At 39.5% G+C, this 19,869-nt stretch overlaps 1 protein-coding gene across 2 annotated transcripts; it reads right to left on the bottom strand.

Annotated features, from left to right (window-relative positions):
- Positions 1-4,401: 4,401 nt before the first annotated feature.
- Positions 4,402-10,964, bottom strand: slc5a3b (solute carrier family 5 member 3b). Of its 2 annotated transcripts, none has more exons than XM_063497133.1 (2): positions 10,683-10,964; positions 4,402-8,508 (listed from the first exon to the last, which is right to left on the bottom strand). In XM_063497133.1, the coding sequence occupies exon 2, from the start codon at positions 8,226-8,228 to the stop codon at positions 6,093-6,095; it is 2,136 nt and encodes a 711-aa protein (XP_063353203.1). In that variant the 5' UTR covers positions 8,229-8,508; positions 10,683-10,964; the 3' UTR covers positions 4,402-6,092. The 2 variants fall into 2 exon arrangements, with proteins under 2 accessions (XP_063353203.1, XP_063353204.1); XM_063497134.1 differs by lacking the exon at positions 10,683-10,964 and adding an exon at positions 9,051-10,656.
- Between the last annotated feature and the right edge of the window lie 8,905 nt (positions 10,965-19,869).

Genomic DNA, 19,869 nt, shown 5'->3' on the forward strand with positions numbered 1-19,869 from the left:
GCTTCTTGAACATCTGGCTCCTTGGAAGTACTGTATATGTCACCACATGTTTGCTCTAAAGAAGTACATTACATTGAAGTTGTTATATTTAACTGGGAAACCCTCTCCTCATCATCCATTCAGGACTATAAACAGCACTTTATTGTCTTCTGAAGCTGCTGTGTTGTTCTGCTTATTCTGTCCTAAAATATAGCCTTTTGTTCTGTGACTATTCTTGATCCAATTTATAAGAAACAATTAATATCTCAGTAAACTTTATGAAGCTGCATACGTGCTGTAATGACAAATGTATTACTTGATGGTTATTACATGTAGCTGTTGACACTTTGTAATGCATATTGCATGACCCGTTCTATCTAATCCGTTCATTTCAAGCATTTGTCTCAGACTATTGTTTGTGTTTTCACTGTCCAATATGGACAATGAACAAAGCATGGCCTGGATGCCAGTATTTTTCCACAAGGACAATATCATTAGTTTCCTCTTGGGAACGAGGGAGGGTATGAGTCAAGTGAGGGCTGGTTGAGGAGAAAAAACTGTTTGTAAGAGAGTTGGAATGATATATGGCAACAAGAAATCAACTAGTTTAAATGACTAGGGTCAAGTGGTTTCTTGTGTATTTCAGCAGTGATATGAAATCACAACAAAACCAGAGTGCTGCAATCCCAGTCTGTGGCTTTAATTTAAGAGCAGGTTGTTGGATTTAATAGAGGATCTTCAAGTATTATTGTATCTGAAATGGGGATATTTGGATGTAGCAGTACTGATAATAATGATTGTGACATTATTGAAGAAGAATTATTGCAACTTCCATGCATTTATATTCATAATATTAGCTTCAAAGTGTACTTAACTAAGTTACGATCAATAAAAAATGTCTGGTAAAGAAAATGAATACTTATAGGTTTGTCTGCTTTTTTTTTTATTATTATTCATCACACAGTGACAATCCATCACAGCTGGCCAATCATTTTTATTTTTCAGTCATGAACACTTTGCCTCCCAAAGGTGCTCTGTTGGATTAAGATCTGTTGACTGTGGAGGCCGTTTGAGCACAGTGACCTCACTGTCATGTTCAAAAAATCAGGTTGAAATGATTTGAGCTTTGTGACATGGTGCATTATCCTTCTGGAATCAGCTATAAGAAGATGGGTACACTGAGTTCATAAAGGGATGGACAAGGTCAGCGTGGTTGTAACAAGCAGTGATTTGAGTTACTGTTGCTCTCCTATCGGTTCAAAGCAGTCGGGCCATTCTCCTCCGACCTCTGCCATCAATAAGGCATTTTCACCCAAAAAACTGCCTCTCACTGAATATTTTCTCTTTTTGGACCATTCTCTTTAAATCCTAGAGGTGACCGCAAGAGAAAAACCCAGATCAGCAGTTTCTTTAATACTCAGAGAAGCCCATCTGGCAACAGCAGCCTTGTTCAAAGTAACCTAAATCACATTTATTCCTCATTCTGAGGCGCAGTTTGAACTTCAGCAGGCAGTCTTCACCGTTATTACATGTCTAAATGCATTGAGTTGCTGTCCTGTGACTGGCTGGTTCGTATTTCTGTTAATGTGGAGTTGAACATGTGTATCTAATCAAGTAGCTGGTGAGTGTATATATTATGGTAGAGTGGGGGAAAATATAAGGTCATGTGAAAAAGAAATACTGTGCAATACTTTGAAAAAAAAAGTTCCCCCCTACTGCTTCAATTGAAATTAAGCAGGTAAATAGCAGCCAGGTGCTGCAAATGAAACAAATTGATTATGTGATCAGCTGTGAATGTGAGCACCTCTGTGACAGTAGAAGTTTTGACAGTTTCACCTGGCATTCAGGTTCAACAGGTTCATGACAGTACAATTAGAAAAAAACTCCAATCCAAATTTATTTACAAAGCACATTTAAAGACAACAAAGTTGAACAAAAGTGCTGCACATGAAACAAAGGGTTACACAGTAAAACAAGAGGGACCATATGCACTATATACACAGACATTCGTCCACACACACAAAGCAGAACACAACAAAAGAATTACAAACATCACAAGTATGGCTTCTAGAGCGATGTCCGTTTGGAGATAAGACTAAAGTGGAGATGTTTGCTCATAATGTACAGCACCACATGTGGAAAAAACCAAACATAGCATATAAGGACAAACACCTCATGCCAGCGGTGAAGCACATTGGTGGAGGGCTGATGAGTTGGGTTTGTTTTACAGCCACGGGATCCTGTGGCTGTAAAACAAACAGCTTGCAGTAATTGAGCTGAGCGTGACTCCTCTGAAAACTAAAATACTCTAGAGTCAAATGTGAGGCCATCTGTAAGAAAGCTAAGTCAAAACTGAGTCAAGCAATAGGACAATGATCCCAAGCGCAGCTGAAAAGAATCAAGGTGTTGCAAAGGCCCAGTCAAAGTGCAGACCTTAACCTAATTGAATGCTGGCAAACCTCAATAAACCGAAGAAATGTTGTAAAAGACTAGGCAATTTTAGAGACTGACAAACACATACAGAAAATGGGTACTTCAAGTTATTGCTCTTAAAGGTGGGTCCACAAGCTATTCAGTCATGCCATGTATTCATTTTTTCTCAAGACAATGAAGTCATGGCATGTTCTGTCAAGTCCATCTCCAAGGCAACAACCACAAAATAGTTTAAACACCTTTCACCTAAAATAACCTAAAAAAGTGGCCTAGAACTAAAAAGCTTAGGCAACATTTTCTGATTTATCATTACATACAGTACTTCAGCAAATGTTCTTGGTTACTTAGCTTTCAAAATAAATGAACTGCTACACCAGTACCCATAGAGGAGGAATTGCCAGATCAGCTCACTAAACCATTTTTTTTTTTTGCCTTGTTTATCAGATTTTCTTTCATAAGAGGCAAATGAAGTTCATTGCTATACATGCTCAGACACTCATGGTCCTCATCCTTGTATGAATAATCCATAAACATTAATCATGTCTTCACAGTGAGGTCAACATTGTGACACAGTTCTAACAAAACAATGCTTTTCCCAAAACCAACTGAGAATCTGCAGGCAGGGTTTCAGGTGACAATTCTAAGTTATTAATTAACATGCTTCGGTCATGGCACCTTCAGAAAAACCTGCCAAGGAAAGTCTGTGTTTGTCTTCCTTTATTCCAATGTGCAACCCACACAGCCGCCTTTGAAATGTGAATGCTACATTCTAACTTGTTGCTATGGGGAGTCACAGGACATCGCTGATATGAGTCATCGTCTAAATTGAAACACAGATCATGGCCACTAAATACCACCCTCTGACTAGAAGCAGTTAATGGCAGTGATGACTGTGTCACTCTAAAAAACACACCGTATTAGTCAACAGATTACCTAACCGTACAATATAGCATTTTGCCTGTTGGCATCTGTGCTTCATGCCAAGCAAATTTGCATGATGAATGTCTGTTTTCGCAATGTAACTTTTAATCCACCCTTAATTGTGGAAAATTACAGAAGTGTGAGGTTTGGTCGCCAGAGGATAAAAGGATGTATGGAGCTAAACTGGTAAGCAGTGGAGATTTGTAAGCCACCGATGCTGGCCTTTTGATTGGTTGAATCTTGTGGGCCTGGAATCACCCAATCCCTGTCTGGCCCTGAGGAGATTATTAGAGCCTTGCCAGGGTTTATATAATCCTGGTCAACAATAAGTAAAAGCTCCCTCCATATATAAACACTGCACACACATGGGATGAAAATTTTGCTACTATAGAAATCCAACGTGGAATCCTTCATCTCTTCAGCACTTCTGAAAACAACATCTCAATCACAGCAAGTTGCAAAATGCCATTTAGACACAATGCAGTTATTTGGAAGTTGTAATGAAAGTCAGTACCAACAGAACCACAAGAGAGGAATTGCAAAGTGGGGTCCATAATTAAACTAATCTGAATTAAAACCATTTAGCAGTTTATTTTTTTTTAAACAGATGCCTATGACTTATTGCATCTTGGAACCAGCAGATAATTACACTGCAATAAAATGTGCCTATAATGCTGCAATAACAGCAAACGCCACCAGCAAACAAATCGTTTGCTGCATACTTCAACTTAATGCTATTATTGTCCAGAAGTGACTATATAGTGACTTCATTACTCTTTCATTCTCATTTCATTTCTTTGACTATGAAGAACGAAAACATATTTGGCTTTAGTCTCCACGAAAACTTTATTTTCAATCTCTAAAAATAAAATCCATAAAAATAACAATGTAAAGTCTCTCAGAAAGAAAGAAAGCGTTTTAAAGCTCTTTCCCCATACTCATACAGCAATCGTCTTTTAACCATCCTCCATGTTATGCATCATTCACACCTGACACTGATAAGGATTGGCCTATCACATTATAAAACTGATGTTTTGGACTGAGGTCATTCAACATTGGTGTCAAAAATACATACAAACACAGTACTTTTCGTTTATTTTTGTATTCTGGGGATGAGGTGTTGATGCGTGAACACGTTACACTGTGGGAATAATGACCACAATCTAGAAGGCCAATGATTTCAAGCACCCTGGCTGAATTACTCTCAATAATGTCACGAGTAAGCTCGTCCAGTAAAGTGCTACTTTGTCAACAAATGTCTGAAATATCATTTCTGCTTAGCATTATCTGCTAATGCTAACTAAAACAGTCTACATGACAGAAAAACAAAATCCTGAAAATGGCTTTAAAAAAAAAAAAAGAAAGAAAGAAATGTGGTATTTACTGCACAAAGTTTCAGTACTTAAAAAAACTTAAAGTCTGTGTTCGTCGATGTTTTGTCACTTTAACATTGCACACTAAGACACATTCGGTAGGAGGTTTATAAAAGATGCACTTCAAACAAGATTATATGACATTTCAGCACTGCAGTGCACTAGAAATACATTAACACACAGTAGATACACAACAGATAAATGTACATTGTAGGTGATGCAGTGAGCCCTGAAGTATATTGTACACAATGTGGACACAATGCAATAGAGACACATTTCAGTAATGTAGAACAAAAAACACAATCGGATAAACTCATGACTGTTGGTACTTGTGACTTTTTGTTACGATACAATATTAGTGCATAAACTTTCAACACAATACAGTCACCGAAAGATAAAAATAACAATGAAAGTAATGAAAACAAAGAAGAAAACACACTACTAGGAAATGTAGTAAAATAAAAATAGCAGGACAGCTCCAGTTATGCCCCGATTTAGGTCATCAGTGACGACATAGTAAACAGCCAATTCAAATGTACCATTTACATTACGTTATTCATTGCAAGGGGAAATTATAGTAGCGATAATAACAACATTATTAGTCTTGTGCTTCTTTCTCCTCTCTCTTTTCTCTCTGTACTGCAAAAGATGTATATATTAAAATATTAAATATTATCTGTAAGTTTCACTAAATTTAGATGCAACAGCTTCAGTAGGCTAAATCAAACAGATATAACAACCACAATAAATATAATGGTAATATGCAATACCAGCAGCGAATGCAATGCTTCGCAGCATTAACTCTTTTTTTTTTTTCCAGTTCATAATGGCCCCTCAACCAAACAAATAAAAAGAAAAAATTAAAAATAAACGGATATTTGTTAATATCCAATATATGTATGCTACACCAGCAACTAAGCCTACAGTCACTGAGAACAAGAGTAAAATAAAAAAAAAATTAAAAAAATTTTAAAAAAAATCACAGAATACATTTATTTTCACAATACAAAAAAAGACAAGTGCATATGTCAAATAAGGCAAATATTGAATTCACTTAGAGTACAATAATTCTAAAAATCCCAGTAGATATTTTGAATGCAGGATTAACAATAAGCGCTGTACAAAATGGACACGCTAGTGTCAAATAAGATTCAGAGTCATAGAGAAGTCATAGTTTTTTGTTTTGTTTTTTTTTTTAAATGTGGAGAAGTTTTCATCATTTAAAAAAATGATTACACTAAGCTTAGATCCCTGTTAGAGAGCTACAAAATACAACTGTAAATATTACAGACAGAGCTTCATACATCTCTGAAAAGTCAACTCTTTCTAAAAGCCCCAGACACCTCCCACCCCACTCGGTCCTTGTTACTTCAGTGTAGGGTTTGACTACAGTGAAAAATAAACAAACATGAAGATGCCCACAGAGCAGACTAAGACCAAGCCCAGGTTGAGGAGAAGTTTGACTCGAGGGGGCTCGTACAGCATCTCTGCGATAGCTCTCGCGTCCTCCTTCGCCCCTTTTTGCTGAGCGCTCTGCGATTCTCCCTTATAGCCGCAAACCCAGTCCAGCAAACGCATGCACCTGCTCGTCTCCGCACCACTGCGGCAGCCTTCCTCAGCTCTGATTGTCTCCATATTTCTGTTACCAATCTGGGCTCCAGGAGTGGTGGCAGGGGACGTTTCTGTACTTGGTGTTGCTGGGTCATGGTCTGTGGAAGGGACCAGAAGTTTGATATCCATCCCGTCCACGCACCTCTCTTTTTTAACGTCTGGGGGCAGCTCTTTACGCAGGCTTGTGTCACCATTAAAGTGGTTCTTCTCAGTCAGCCGGTACGTTTCCTCTCTGTTCTTAGGGGGAGTCGGTTCAATGCTGTAGAGCCCCCAGAGGGTGGTGGTGCGAACCTGCTCCTTATCTGGTGGAGAAGTACAGAGACTGACCACAATTGCCACCAACCCTGAAATCCAGAACAGCCCAGCAGCAAAATACATGTAGTGAATTCGAACAACGAAGGCAGGCCTATTATCTGGCTGGTCACAGCGAGGCTGGCGGTAGATAAATGCCAGGATCAGTCGTATGGTACCTAGGGTAAAACCCGTCATGCCTCCCCAGAATGCACCTCTCTCATTACATCGCTTCCAGAATACACCTAGAAGGAAAAGGGCAGCAATTGGTGGAGTGAGGTAGCCAGCAACTTCCTGGATGTAGAGGTACGTCTGTCCACCTTGCATCTCAATAATGACAGGCACCCAGGCAATACTGATGACCACCATGACCACAACAAACAAGCGGCCCACAATCAACAGTTCGCGTTGGCATGCCTTCGTCCGAAAGGTCTGGTAGATGTCCAAGGTGAAGATGGTGCTTGCGCTATTGAAGATCGAGTCAAGGTCACTCATCAGGGCAGCTATCATGACTGCCATCATAAGACCCCTGAGTCCCACAGGCATCACCGCCATGACCAGACGCGGGTAGGCAATGTTTGAGCAGCCAGCTTGGGAACCACAAACAGCCATGCAGTGCTCCGGCCCGATGCAGGCAATCTCATCTGCAAACAAGATGCGGGATATCATTCCTGGAATGACTATTAGAAACATGGGCAGGATTTTGAGAAATCCAGCCATGAGTGTTGAGCCCTTTGCATGAGCAATGTTTTTTGCTGCCAGTACTCTCTGGACAATGACCTGGTCCGCACACCAGTACCAAATAGATGCAGGCGTCTGGCCAAAAATAAAACCTGGCCAAGGAATGTCTTCATCCAGGGGACCTCGAAGGATGCGCAGCGAGTTTGGTTTAGGGTCAATGCGACATGAAGGCGAGTATGTGTAGTTTCCAGTGGCTAGTATAGCGGTAACATTAGGAACTGCCTGCATGTACTTAGTTCTGACACCCTCTAGCCCACCGACTTTGATCAGGCTCATGATGGTTAAGGTGAGGGCTCCACTGATCATCAACACTGCCTGAAGGGCGTCGGTGTAGAGCACTGCCACCAATCCACCAGTGACAGTGAGCAGAGCAGTCATACTGATAAGCAGAACAATAGACAAATAGAGATTCCATCCAAGGGACTCCTGAATAAAGAGAGCTCCAGCATACAAGTCCACAGACAGTTTGGTAAAAATGTAAAGCAGCACAGACAAGAAAGCAAAGTAAACCTTGAGTCGTTTGCCACCATAGCGTTTTGATAGGTACTCTGGCATGGTGTAGACTCCCGAGTGGATATACACAGGGATAAACACCCAGCCAAGCAGCTGCAGAAGTAGAAGTGCATTAAATTCCCACGCTCCTACAGCATAGCCACTTGCTGCTCCTGACCCAGCCAGGCCAATGAAATGTTCACTGCCAATGTTGCTAACAAACAGCGAGGCACCTATCACAATCCACGTCATGGAGCGTCCAGCCAGGAAGTAGCCGCTCACAGTGCTGCGATTGGCTTTCCACATGGCAAGAAACCCGATGGCTAGCACCAGGACGAAATACAGTGCCACCACAGATATGTCTGCTGCTTCCATTCCACCAGCCATTTTTTACAGATTATGTTAAAAAATGTATTACAGGAAACTTTCAAAAAACAAAAGAAAACAAAGAAAAATGGAAATATAGCTATTTTACACTTGTTTTAAAAAAAAAAAGGGAATGGAAATGTTGTGCTTTGGTTTGCTGTCTGGATGGAAGTTGTTAAGATCCACTGTCTGGTCAAATACACTACTTGGATGGGGTTATCCACTGGCACTGAGGTCGTTCTAGTTTTTAAGCGGAGGATGCTGCACGTCTCTGGTCTAGAAAAGCCAAGAGTTAAAATTCCTGCAAGACAGCAAAGAAAAACACCACATTAGAGGTTTGATTTAAAGTGTAGCGGGGGCAAAAAATAAATAAAATAAAATTTTACAGAAATGTGTTGCGTTTAACAACAAAAAAAATGATAAAAAAAAAATTACTAATAAAAGAAAATATATGAAAATACGCTCAGTAAACTACATGAAGCTCAATATATTATTGCTCATTTCCAGCTTTGCAACTCTAGTATTTTTCCAGTGGGATTAGACTTCCTATGACTTTCCTCGTTAATCTGTTTAAACACAAAAGGACTCAAGCCACACTACTATAAAAACTTCAAAGAAGCATTATGTAAGACATCATGAAATGTGGCAAGGACTATGCCGCTGCGCCGCTACCAAATGTGCAGTTTGACTTCTGCCTTTAACAAAAGTTTGCAGCGTATTAAAATAAACAGGTAGCAAAAAATACATTTAGGGCTACAAGTTTAACTATGGAGCTAAAGGAGCATAGAACCATTACCACACAAAACAAGGACCGATTCACAATGTCTGCTTTTATGGACACACCTGAATCTGTTAAACTGGCATCGTCATATTCCACTCCTGAAATTAGAAGGACATTTAACTGCACCAAAAGTTGAGCCACTAAAAGTTTATAGCTAACTGCATTCTGCATATGCTAAATATTCCAAATTCTGCAGGAACATAAGATTACAAGACTGATGGATTAAAATAAAATTCTTGTGTCAGCAAAAAGTAATACGCAAGGGGATGTCAGAGCACATCTGTTTTGTGTCAGTCTCATACACACATACACATACACACACTAACATACAAACACACACTTGGCTGCCAGGCCCCTCCTGAGGTTTCAGCTTGCCATGCATGGGAGAAAATAACCCCACGCATCGGACTTCACAACCATGCTTTATGCATAACCATCCCTCTCTGTAAAAGAAGCCTTTGTTTTCATTTTACCATCTCATCATCAAGGCCTGCGCTCCATGTGTTCAGCACAAACTGCCCATGAGACTCTGACTCTGAAATATAGCATTCATTCATTCAGCAGACAAACAGAATTGTATTTGCAATATCATTATTTAATGCAAGAGTCAAGCTCAATCACCATCACCCCGGTATGCCAGGATGGGGACTCGCTCAGCATGCTCCCACATACTGACATCATGGGTTTAAATAATCCCACGGGGCAGACTTTAGCACATGCATAACACATTAATAAATCCGTGTAGTTAAAGTTTTTTTTATGTTTCTAAGCCAAGACCTATCTAAGAAGGTCTAATGTGCAAGTGCATAGCAGTTACTTGACAGCAGAGAAGCACGCCAAGACAAACGTGTCCTGGCATGTGCCAATACCACATTGGGAATATGAATTACAATAAAATATATAAACCCTGAGGATAAACAGAAGCTGCAATTTATTTAAGGAGTCGTTAAGGACTAAACTTGTGCTGAGCAGCTTACTTTGCGCAGCCGGATTTTAAATGAATGTCGCTCTCTGGCAACGGTCACAGCAGCCTACAGGGAGACACCAAATGTGCCACCTCTGCTTTAAATGTCTAATAACACAATAAGAGATCAAGGGCTTTGGAGCAAAGGCCGACTGACGCCATCGTGGAGAGCAGTGGTATAATGGATAGTTAGTGTACAGGACAATGCTGCTTTAATTAATGGCCAGATGTGCCTGACAGCCTGAGAGTGCCTTTGTGAATACAGAGAGGAGGGCGACACCAGTCTACCACGGTCAGGCAAGTAGTCCCAACTGCACCTAAGTGGTGGGGGGAAATTTCTAGAACAGTCACTCATTCATCCGCCTGCAAAAACTGCGCATCTTCCAGGAGATAGCAGTCGTCGTCATTAGCCATCCTCGAGATGCGGGACGCGTTTCCAAACACACACGGACGGCTCTTACGCGTACTCCTTCACACTTTTTACCCTTTAAAACACCCGTCATTTCCCCCTGCCTGACGTCAGCTGTAAAACATGAGTCTGGTGGCTCAACAGTCAGTTGGCACCCCATTGAATGAGACCTTGCGTAGCTTTAAATAAAAGGAGCCTCAATGGACTTCCCGCTGGCACGTGCTCGGATATTTTGGTTTATTGAGAACAGCTCAGCCTCCACACACACACTCACCGGTTCTGCTGACAAAAAAACGTCAAAACAAGTCGCTACACATGTACCTGGATCGCTAGTGTTCGCGAACGCGCCAAAAGCAAAGAGATGCACAACCGTCTCTCTCCACGCCCCATAGGCGGAGATGTGTGTGGAGAAGCGTCTTCGTACTGAATGCTCGCAGCTTCCTCGGCTCACGTAGGTCTCCTCTCCAGGTTGTGGACTTCACATTAACTGCCGGCGTGTCTCTTCCGACTTTCACAGAGAGCTGTGATGCCCGTCAGACAATGCTGCCCTCGCTCCTTATAGGCATCCGCTCGATTCCACGCCCCACACGTGTATTACACCCGTGACGTGTTACAGGGCGCAAAATACCGCCTACTAGAAATTGCTCCGAGTTATTATCACTAGGCTACTGGTTCTCCTGGTCACCTGTCTGTTTATGTAAGCTTAGGAAGACAGGCAGGTGCACACTGAGCGATTCAATGGGAAGTCAAGAGTCCGCGGGTCACGCCCACCTTTTTCCTCAGCATGCTTTGAATGAGGAAGATCATTTGCCTGTCCTTAAAATAAGTAGGTTAGGCATATGCATCTTTACGAACTCGTGAAAATTAAAAAGTGTCGGGTTTACTTAAACGTGAAAATGAAGAATAGATGTTAGTATTTACTGGTTTGTCTAACTGGGTAAAGTAAATGTTAAGTAACTTTCCACTGCTGATCAGACAAAGCATCCCTAAGCTTGCCAAATCTTCCATAATCTTCTATGTACCCGTAATTAGATACCAAGGTGGCTGCTTAACCTGAAATAACACACCTGGAAGGTCTCCGAGCTGCTGCCAATCGGAGAAACTGCTAGAAACCCATTCATGGCCTGGTCACTGAAGTGTAGCTCCTAATGAGATTGCTAGTGGCGTTGGTAATTCGGAAAAGTCCAGAAACAGCCAATTAATGCTCGTTTTGATAATGGTTAAATCATTCTTCTGACTTTTTTTTTTTTTTTTTTTTTTTTTTTTTTGCTGAAGTCTCCCCAGAAAGGAATTTTTGGCCCGCATGCCAACAACAATGCCCATCAGAGGAATAAAGTTATGCATACTTTGCTGTTGCAACAACACATGTTTTCATTTTCCAAGTGACCTGGCACGGACGCTGCTATTTGTTGGAGAGCATCGGGCTTGCAATCAGGAGGAAATAGTTGTCATTGTAGAGCAACAAGAGAAAACACCAGCAATCATCAACACCTAATTTATAGTGACTGTTGTGCCATCACTGCATTGCAACACAGAGTTGAGCCACATGAGCTTTGCTCTCTAAAAACAATCATAATAACATTACATCCAGTTGGGAGAAAAGCAAGTGTCTCATTCTTATCAGACAGCAGCACCTCTTGTGTTGAGTGGGCCCTAAATAGTGTGTGCATGTGAAGTAGGTGTGTGCATTAATGTTACCGCTTGCAAATATTTGCATGCTCCAATTTTTCAGTAGACATTTTTACCGTGTGTGTGTGTTTGTGCGTGTGTGTATGTTGCATAGTGTAGATTATGTTAGAAGAGGCTTGCAATGCAAGTTAAAACACTCACTATAATCAACCGCACAGCTTGGGTTCTGTTAAAACAGCTGGCACTACTACTGAGCAAATAATATAAAGAATGTACCAGAAGGTTGTAGAGCATAACAATATTATAACAATAATAATCCAAAAGATATTGCTGTAATCAGGCATGTTGCTCTGACCATGGTAATAACCGTCAACAGCCTCAGCAGACAGATAAGAATATAATTCTACTGGTTGAGTTTCAACAAAACATCCTGCACGGCAGACACAGTTCTGCATACTACGGAGGGAGGGAAATGGAGTAAATTTCCACTCACTCCTCTCGCGCAGATATCTTGGAAAATTCCATTTCGTGAAAGACTACATTTCCCAGCAGGCATTGCACTTGTTTCGGTTGCGTTTTTGTTGCGCGACACTATGTTGCTCTATGGCAGCGGTGTGTTTCGATTTCACCAGGAAGTGGGAATTGATTGACTTTTGTGAGCGCGTGTGTGTTTTTGTTTGTTGTTGTTTTTTAATTTAATCTATTTTGGACTTTATACTTTTTTATTTTGCTGGTAAAACCTAGTTATATTCCCTACCAGACTATGGCCTGAGCGCTTAATTGCTTTTAGAGAGGGGCTCCTTTTCCCCTTTTTTCTTTAGTTACAGTCTTAAGTCAGATGGGAGACGAATAGTAATTTATTTGCCTCATGGTTTTTGTACCCAGTAAGCATCATTGATTGAAGAGATGAGGAAGTGGTAGGAAACTTTACTGCAGTAAACTAACATGTGTATGAATGAATGATTTTTGTTGTTGTTATTGTTTTTATCCCTGTCTAAATTATTTGCGTTTTACATCATATCTGTATAATGTCCTAGAAGAAATCACATAGTGGAATAAATACACCCGCCCACTACTTAATTAGGTACTCCTTGCCAGTACTGGGTTCAGCCCCTTTTTGGCTTCAGAACTGCTTTTTTCTGTGTGGCATGGATTATATAAGGTGCTAGAAACACATTGGTTTGGGATTTGGTGACTGTGGAGGCTATTTGAATATAGACAATTCATTTTCATGTTCAAGAAAACTGGTATGAGATGATTTGACCTTTGTGATATGGTGTGATTTCCTCCTGGGAGCGGACATGAGAAGATGAGTACAATGTGGTCATAAAGGGATGGACATTCTCAAAATACTCAAATAGGCTGTGGTGTTTAAATGAGGCTTAGTTGTTACTTTGGGACCTAAAGTGTGCCAAGAAAATATCCCCCACAAAATTACACCACCAGCAGCTGATGCTGATGCTTTGCTTGAACTTCAATAAATACAGACTTTTGGAAGTATGTATACTCAAATAAGCCTTTTTATTAATCCATCCCACTCGAAACATTAAAATCTATTCAGAGAGCAGTGAAAGTGTCTGCACTTTGATCTTACAGTTCTTTAACCTTTGACCTACATATTAGATTTTCTTTTCCTCTCTTCACTTTTAGTGTCCTTTATTTTTCTATTGTTTTGAATTGCTTTATCTACATTTTCCCACGAAAAGCACCTCCGAAGTGTCCCAAAACATTTTTGTTTAAAATACCAATATGACTTTTTTTTTATTTATGCCAAAATAATACCACTCAGTGTCATGTGTTGAATGAGTAATCCTTTACAAGCCTCTCCCAAGAGATCTGAAAAGACGCTCTTTGAGTTTCCAGTGTACACCGGCCATTCTGTATTGCTTCATCGTTGCAGTCATAAAACCTGTGGTGTTGATCGGAATTAGATTGAACAGCTGCGAATGTACGGGGGGGGGGGGATTAAACAAACTGACAATTTTGGTTCTGGCCTGTTGGTTGTGAGGTTATTTATAAACAGGCTTTTATGCCTTGAAGTGGTTTAATTGCTTAGGATGAGTACTGAACCCTAAAATAACAGCCTGGTCAGTTGCCCATTAAAGTGCATGTTTTAATCACTATATTTCAACACATTTTCAGGTCAAAGAACAGTAGGTGCGCAATGTAATGGGTCATCTGTTATATGAACAGTAGTTACATTTTTATTGTGTGCTTTTTTTAGATTCTATATCAGTGGCAATTTTACAACATTTGTGCTTCTCGTCGTGGCATTTTAAATCACAAAGAGTGACAATGCGATCATAGATTACAATTTTTACTTAAACTTGCAACTAGTATAGAGATCAATTAATGTGAAATTAATATAGAAATGACTATAAATAGACTACAAATAAATACTATTTTGTTATTTTTGCCATCTATTAGAAGGAACCTCAGCAATCTAGCAATAGTAAAACACTTTTGTTTCACTTGAATAAGACTTGATGCAGAGCTTGAAGTCAGCCTGCAGATCGATCAAACACAGAAAAGGCTCACTGCACTTAACAGCACATCTGTGCACACAGAAAAAAAAGAAGAAGATACAGTCTTCACTTTGCAAGCCTTCCACATTTAAAAGCCAAATGAGATTGCAATTATCTAGATATTGTTATACAAGACAGGCGTTACAGATGGAGAGTAGCAAGACACTTTGAAGTCCCAGTTATTTAGTGGTTGTTCCTGCACTGTAGGTTTGACTTCCTAGTATTGTTGGATTAGTGCTGAAGGTTAGAAGTATATGTGTACACTATTTTCCAACAGCCATTTTAAAAACTTGTTAAAAAAACAAAAACTATCCTGCCTAACTGGTTTGATATGACTCACACTGCAGTGCGTTAACATTGTCGTTCATTCTATCTACACATTGCTGCCCTACCTCATTCAATGTTCAAGCAAAAGAGAGGAAATGTTAGAGGGAGAACTGGGGTGCAGAATAACTCACGTTCACACCAGTAATAAGCATTCGGTAAACAGGAGACTTTGGGAGATTGTGCTGGATTGTTACGGCTGTGAATACTTTCTTTATTAACCCAAAAAGGTATTTTTGGGAAAACCTCTGGTGTCTCGTGTAATCTAGGTCACTCGAATTTGTTGTTAGTACCAACACTGCATATTAAGAGAAATGTAGGACACAATATCCAAGGAAAAGTCCTTCGTCTGGCAGGTGCCTACAAATAAGGTTGACGCTGTTCATCTCAGCAGCTGCTGTATTGTTTTAATTCATGGTCAAAGTCATAACAAATGTTAACTCAGGAGTTAAAGTGTAATCGTAAGGAACTCAGCACTGTGATGTGACAATAAAAAGTCATTTGATTTGATTTGACTGAGGCTGGTACTTTCTAAGTTTGTTTTCAGGGTTTGGGGTTTTTTTTTTATAATATCTTTCTTTGGATTCAGACTGAGATTCTAAGAAAGACAAACCACAGATCTTTTTTGCAGAAGGCACCTGTATCTTGGGTGTGGTATGTGGAATTATTGTATGTGTAAAATGTTAGTTCAGTTAGTCAAGATCACAGAGACGTGTCTGCTATCAGAATGACTAACATTTCCTCAGAAATATTCAGACTGGTCGACTCCCAAAGAAAGCCAGGTGTATCTGGAATGACCACACATTGCACTGTTTATTACTATCATGTTGCACACCTCGCTATGTTTTAGTTTATTTAACTTTGTTGGATACTTTTTCTTTTGCTGGCAATCCAAGAGCTGCTAAACAGTCCTTTTCTGAAAAAAAAAAACCAACAAAAACAAACAATAAAGTTCTATTTTATACTACTCTGTTTTTTTCTATTGTGTTCTATTCTGTTTAAATCTATTGTGTAGTTGTGGAGCCACCTTGAGGCCAGGGAGCACAGAAATGTGCCATTTGGGATAGCAGATGTAGTATCAGTTAAGCTGAAATTACACAATGTATGTGAGATTTTAACAGCGTATTAATGAGAAACCAGTCATCAGTGAAACAGAATGTGAGGGCAGGAAACAGAGAGGAAAAAGAAAAGAGAGGCAGAAGACTAACAAGAAGAATAAATCAAATCTTTCCCCTCCTCTTTGTCCAACTTTGTTGTGCCTGATCATAAATACTGTAGCACAACTTTTGTGTTTAGAGTGTAAACATGGCTATAGGATCCGTGTTTTTGTCATAAAGCATGTTGAGTTAAATTAGCTAACTTGGCTCACAAATTTAAAACCTGGAAGTATTCAGAGAGCATCAGAACTACAAAGGCTAAACGGTCCAGTTTAGAAAGTATTCATTATGGACTTTAATATGCATCTGCATTTATGTCCATAGTAACAGAGATCTTCAAGTTTCCACACTACAGTAGCATTAGTACTAATGAATTCATTAGTTAAAGAGCAGTCAAAGGTTTGTGCACAAAATACCCAATTTGCTCCTTTCCAAGTGCATATTTGTAAATTCAAACAAACTTACACCAGACCTTTAATCAAAATCTAATTTAAACATAATTTTAAATTCAGTTATTTGTGACAAATGCAAAAGTTTGGGCCTTCAACTTGTAAGACACACAAAACCTCATTAACTCGGTAGGCCTGTTAAAAATGTCCATAGGAGTCAGCTGGTGATGCTTTCAGAGCCTGCTAAATTCTCTTTAAACCTCATAGCAACAGTCATCTACAGTGGGTGTTTCTAGGCTTGACTAGATATCTAAAATGAAGTTAACTGTTATTAATAGTTACCAGTTAAGGGGATCCACAAGAGATTCAGAGGACTAAGAACAACTGCAAGCCTACTGAGCAGAAAGGCAACACAAAGTTACCCAAGTGACTGCAAAGCAAATGCAGGAATGTTCAGGAGGGCTGGCGAAGGCTGTACAATGGGGATGTATGTCGAGGAGGAAAGGAAACTTTCTCTGCGGCCTCCTCGCAAAAGTCAGTGTCGGAAGCGTTCACAGCAATAATAAGCCAGATTCGTTTTGGAAACAAGTGCTGTTGACAGATAAAGTTCAAATTGAGCTCTTTGAGAGTCATGAAAGATATGTTTAGAGAAAGAAGGAACAGCATTTGTTGACAGTAGCATCATGAACACTAGTAAGCATGGGGGTGGAAATACTATGTTTTTAATGCAGGGTGAATGCTAAAGCAGGACAATGACCCAAAATGCAGAACTCAAAATGCATGAGAAGGAGTTTCAAGAAACATTGCTGAAGCTTTCCAAACGGCCCTCGTGGTCCCCTGAATTGAGCGTCCTCAGAAATCTTTGTGTTAAAAATAGCCTGGCGAATTCTCAGGACTTGGCATGAACCGTGTGTACAAAGCAAATAAGATGTTTATCACTCACTGATCCATTTTTGGGGCACGGTGAGCAAGCACTTCCCAATGCTGGGTTTTCTCACTCGACCCATATGCATCTTTTCTATTATTAGACATAGTCTCCAAATCTAGTGATTATTGATAACATGCCACTCACTGGTATTCACATAACATGAAAAAAGGAGCTTCCGATTTCAGATTTACATGATGTTCATCTTATTCAGACACACCGTACAAGTAATTGTGATGATAAGATACACTTTATTTCAACTAACTTTAAACAAAAAATATATTTATATATAATTTTTCACCATGAGGCACCCATGGTCACAAATGACAAGAGGAATATGTGGGTGTCATATTTTAAAAACCATAAAAACTATTTTATTCTGTGTCCCAGCATCAGTGTAAACTGTGAACCATTTTAAGCAAAGAATGGTCAGTATTCATCTATTTATAGCTTGCTGTGTTAGAAGGAGGAATTTGTGTCTTCTTCTTCTTTCAGCTGCGCTCTTTAGGGGTCGCCACAGCGGATCATTTACCTCCATTTCACTCTTTCCCTAGCATCCTCCTCTGTCCATATCCATGAATCTTCTCTGTGCTCTTCTTCTTTTCTTCTTGCCTGGCAGCTCCATCTTCAACATCCTTCATACAGTGTATCCACTATCCTCCTCTACATATCTCCAAATCCAACCTGAGCTGTACCTCTGATGTACTCATCTCTAATCCTTCCCATCCCGGTCACTCTCAATGAAAATAAGATTGTCTTATAGCATCTTTAAACTCTTGCTGACATCTTTCTGTCACAAATCACCCCAGGTGTTTAAACATCACCACCTCTACTCCTTCTGTGTTCGGTGTTCATCCTCCAGTCCTTGCCTTAGCAATACAATGTAACAACATTTTTTTGGCAAAAATAAGCACATTTAAATTATCATTATTATTTCAAATAGTGTAAATCTTCTTCTTTTCTACATCGTGAGGGGTATTGCTGAAAGAATATATCCCCAAAACCTGTAAGAAATGATAGAAGAGTATCTGCTTTAAATTTATTTTATTTAATGTTTACATGAGAAAGAAAGAGAAATAATAAAGTCCACACGGTGATGATTACATCATTTGAACTTTCACACACATCAGGCCACATAGTTAAAGTTGAAGTTTTACTGCATGCGTGTAGACGCGTTCAGGTCTGGATTCTTATCAGATGTTGCCCAATGGACTTACAAGTCATCTTCTGCCATGTGACATCGGAGAACATCCGCTGTCCTGTATGAGATGTGTAGATGTTTGTCAGATAAGACAGCCACTTTCAGGCTCTGGACTGTAATCACATATGTAAAGTTTAGAGCAGAGTGTACATGAAGCACTGTATGAAGCCTAACTTTTTCCATTCAATGAAAGTCACATTCTTTTGTAAGTAGCCTGGAGACATGTTTGTGTAACCTCAACTGAATTTAAAACACATCAGATTTCCTGTACAGATAAGACAGTTGAAAAGGAGTCTATCAAAAAAATAGCAAATGGCCAAAACGGAAGAAAAAATTGCACAAAAATTGACAAAGCAACTGACTTTTTGTGAAACATCTGCCTACCAAATTGTGGCGCATGGAGGTATAACTAATAGGGCTGCTAACATTTTTAGTTTTATAAATACATTGAATTTCTTCAAACTTGAACCACTCTTAATTGCACAAGAGGGCATTCTCATTACAACTGTGCCCGATTACAGCGGCTCACACATATTTAAAAAACCTGATTAGAATAATCCAAACTCTTGTCTTTCTGTCAAAGTACAAGATTTTTGTAGCTTTTGTTAAAAACTTGGGACGTCAGAGATAGTGCAGAGTGTGGTGCTTGTCTGTAACACGCTTATGTTGTATGTCTCATGTTTCAATTTTGCAATATGAGGAAACTGTAGTATTTAAAATGCTTCACTTGTACTTCTGCTTGAAGCATTGTCATGGTCTTTGAGTAAGGTGACAGCTGGATTAGCGGGAGTTTAAATAAAAGATATCTACAGTTACAAGAGCTCCATCTACAGACGTAAACTCGATTTCGCAGGTTTCAATGCGTGGAAGCATCTGCAAAAGCAGTGCCATTATATAACTGCACAAGTCGCAGTTAAGACTTATTATGCAATATATAATACTTCAATTTTATGAACTGGTGCATATGTCCAGTAAGATGGGGGGTTGTCTTGATCTAACAGCTATAAAATGGACATAGAAAGAAAGCGCAGATTCATGTGTAGTGTGGAGATATAACTCAGTCTATGTTGAAATAATATTGGATTGTAAATTATAGCCTACTCCTCTTATCTGGACAAACTGTTTGAAATGACATTAAAGCAACAATAACAACAACAACAACAACAATAATAATAATAATAATAATAATGCTTGACACGTACCTTGGCAAGTGAAAGTCACGTTTAAGATGACACTCAGAAACCTCAGATTGCATGTTTATGAAACTATATAGTTTGGTTATGTGGTTTGGAACAAGCATTTGAAAAACTATAACTTCTAAAAATTGATATATCAGCATATTACCAGCAATTACAATG

The sequence above is a fragment of the Pelmatolapia mariae genome, linkage group LG16_19 (assembly GCF_036321145.2).
Source record: "Pelmatolapia mariae isolate MD_Pm_ZW linkage group LG16_19, Pm_UMD_F_2, whole genome shotgun sequence".
Classification (NCBI taxonomy): Eukaryota; Metazoa; Chordata; class Actinopteri; order Cichliformes; family Cichlidae; genus Pelmatolapia; species Pelmatolapia mariae.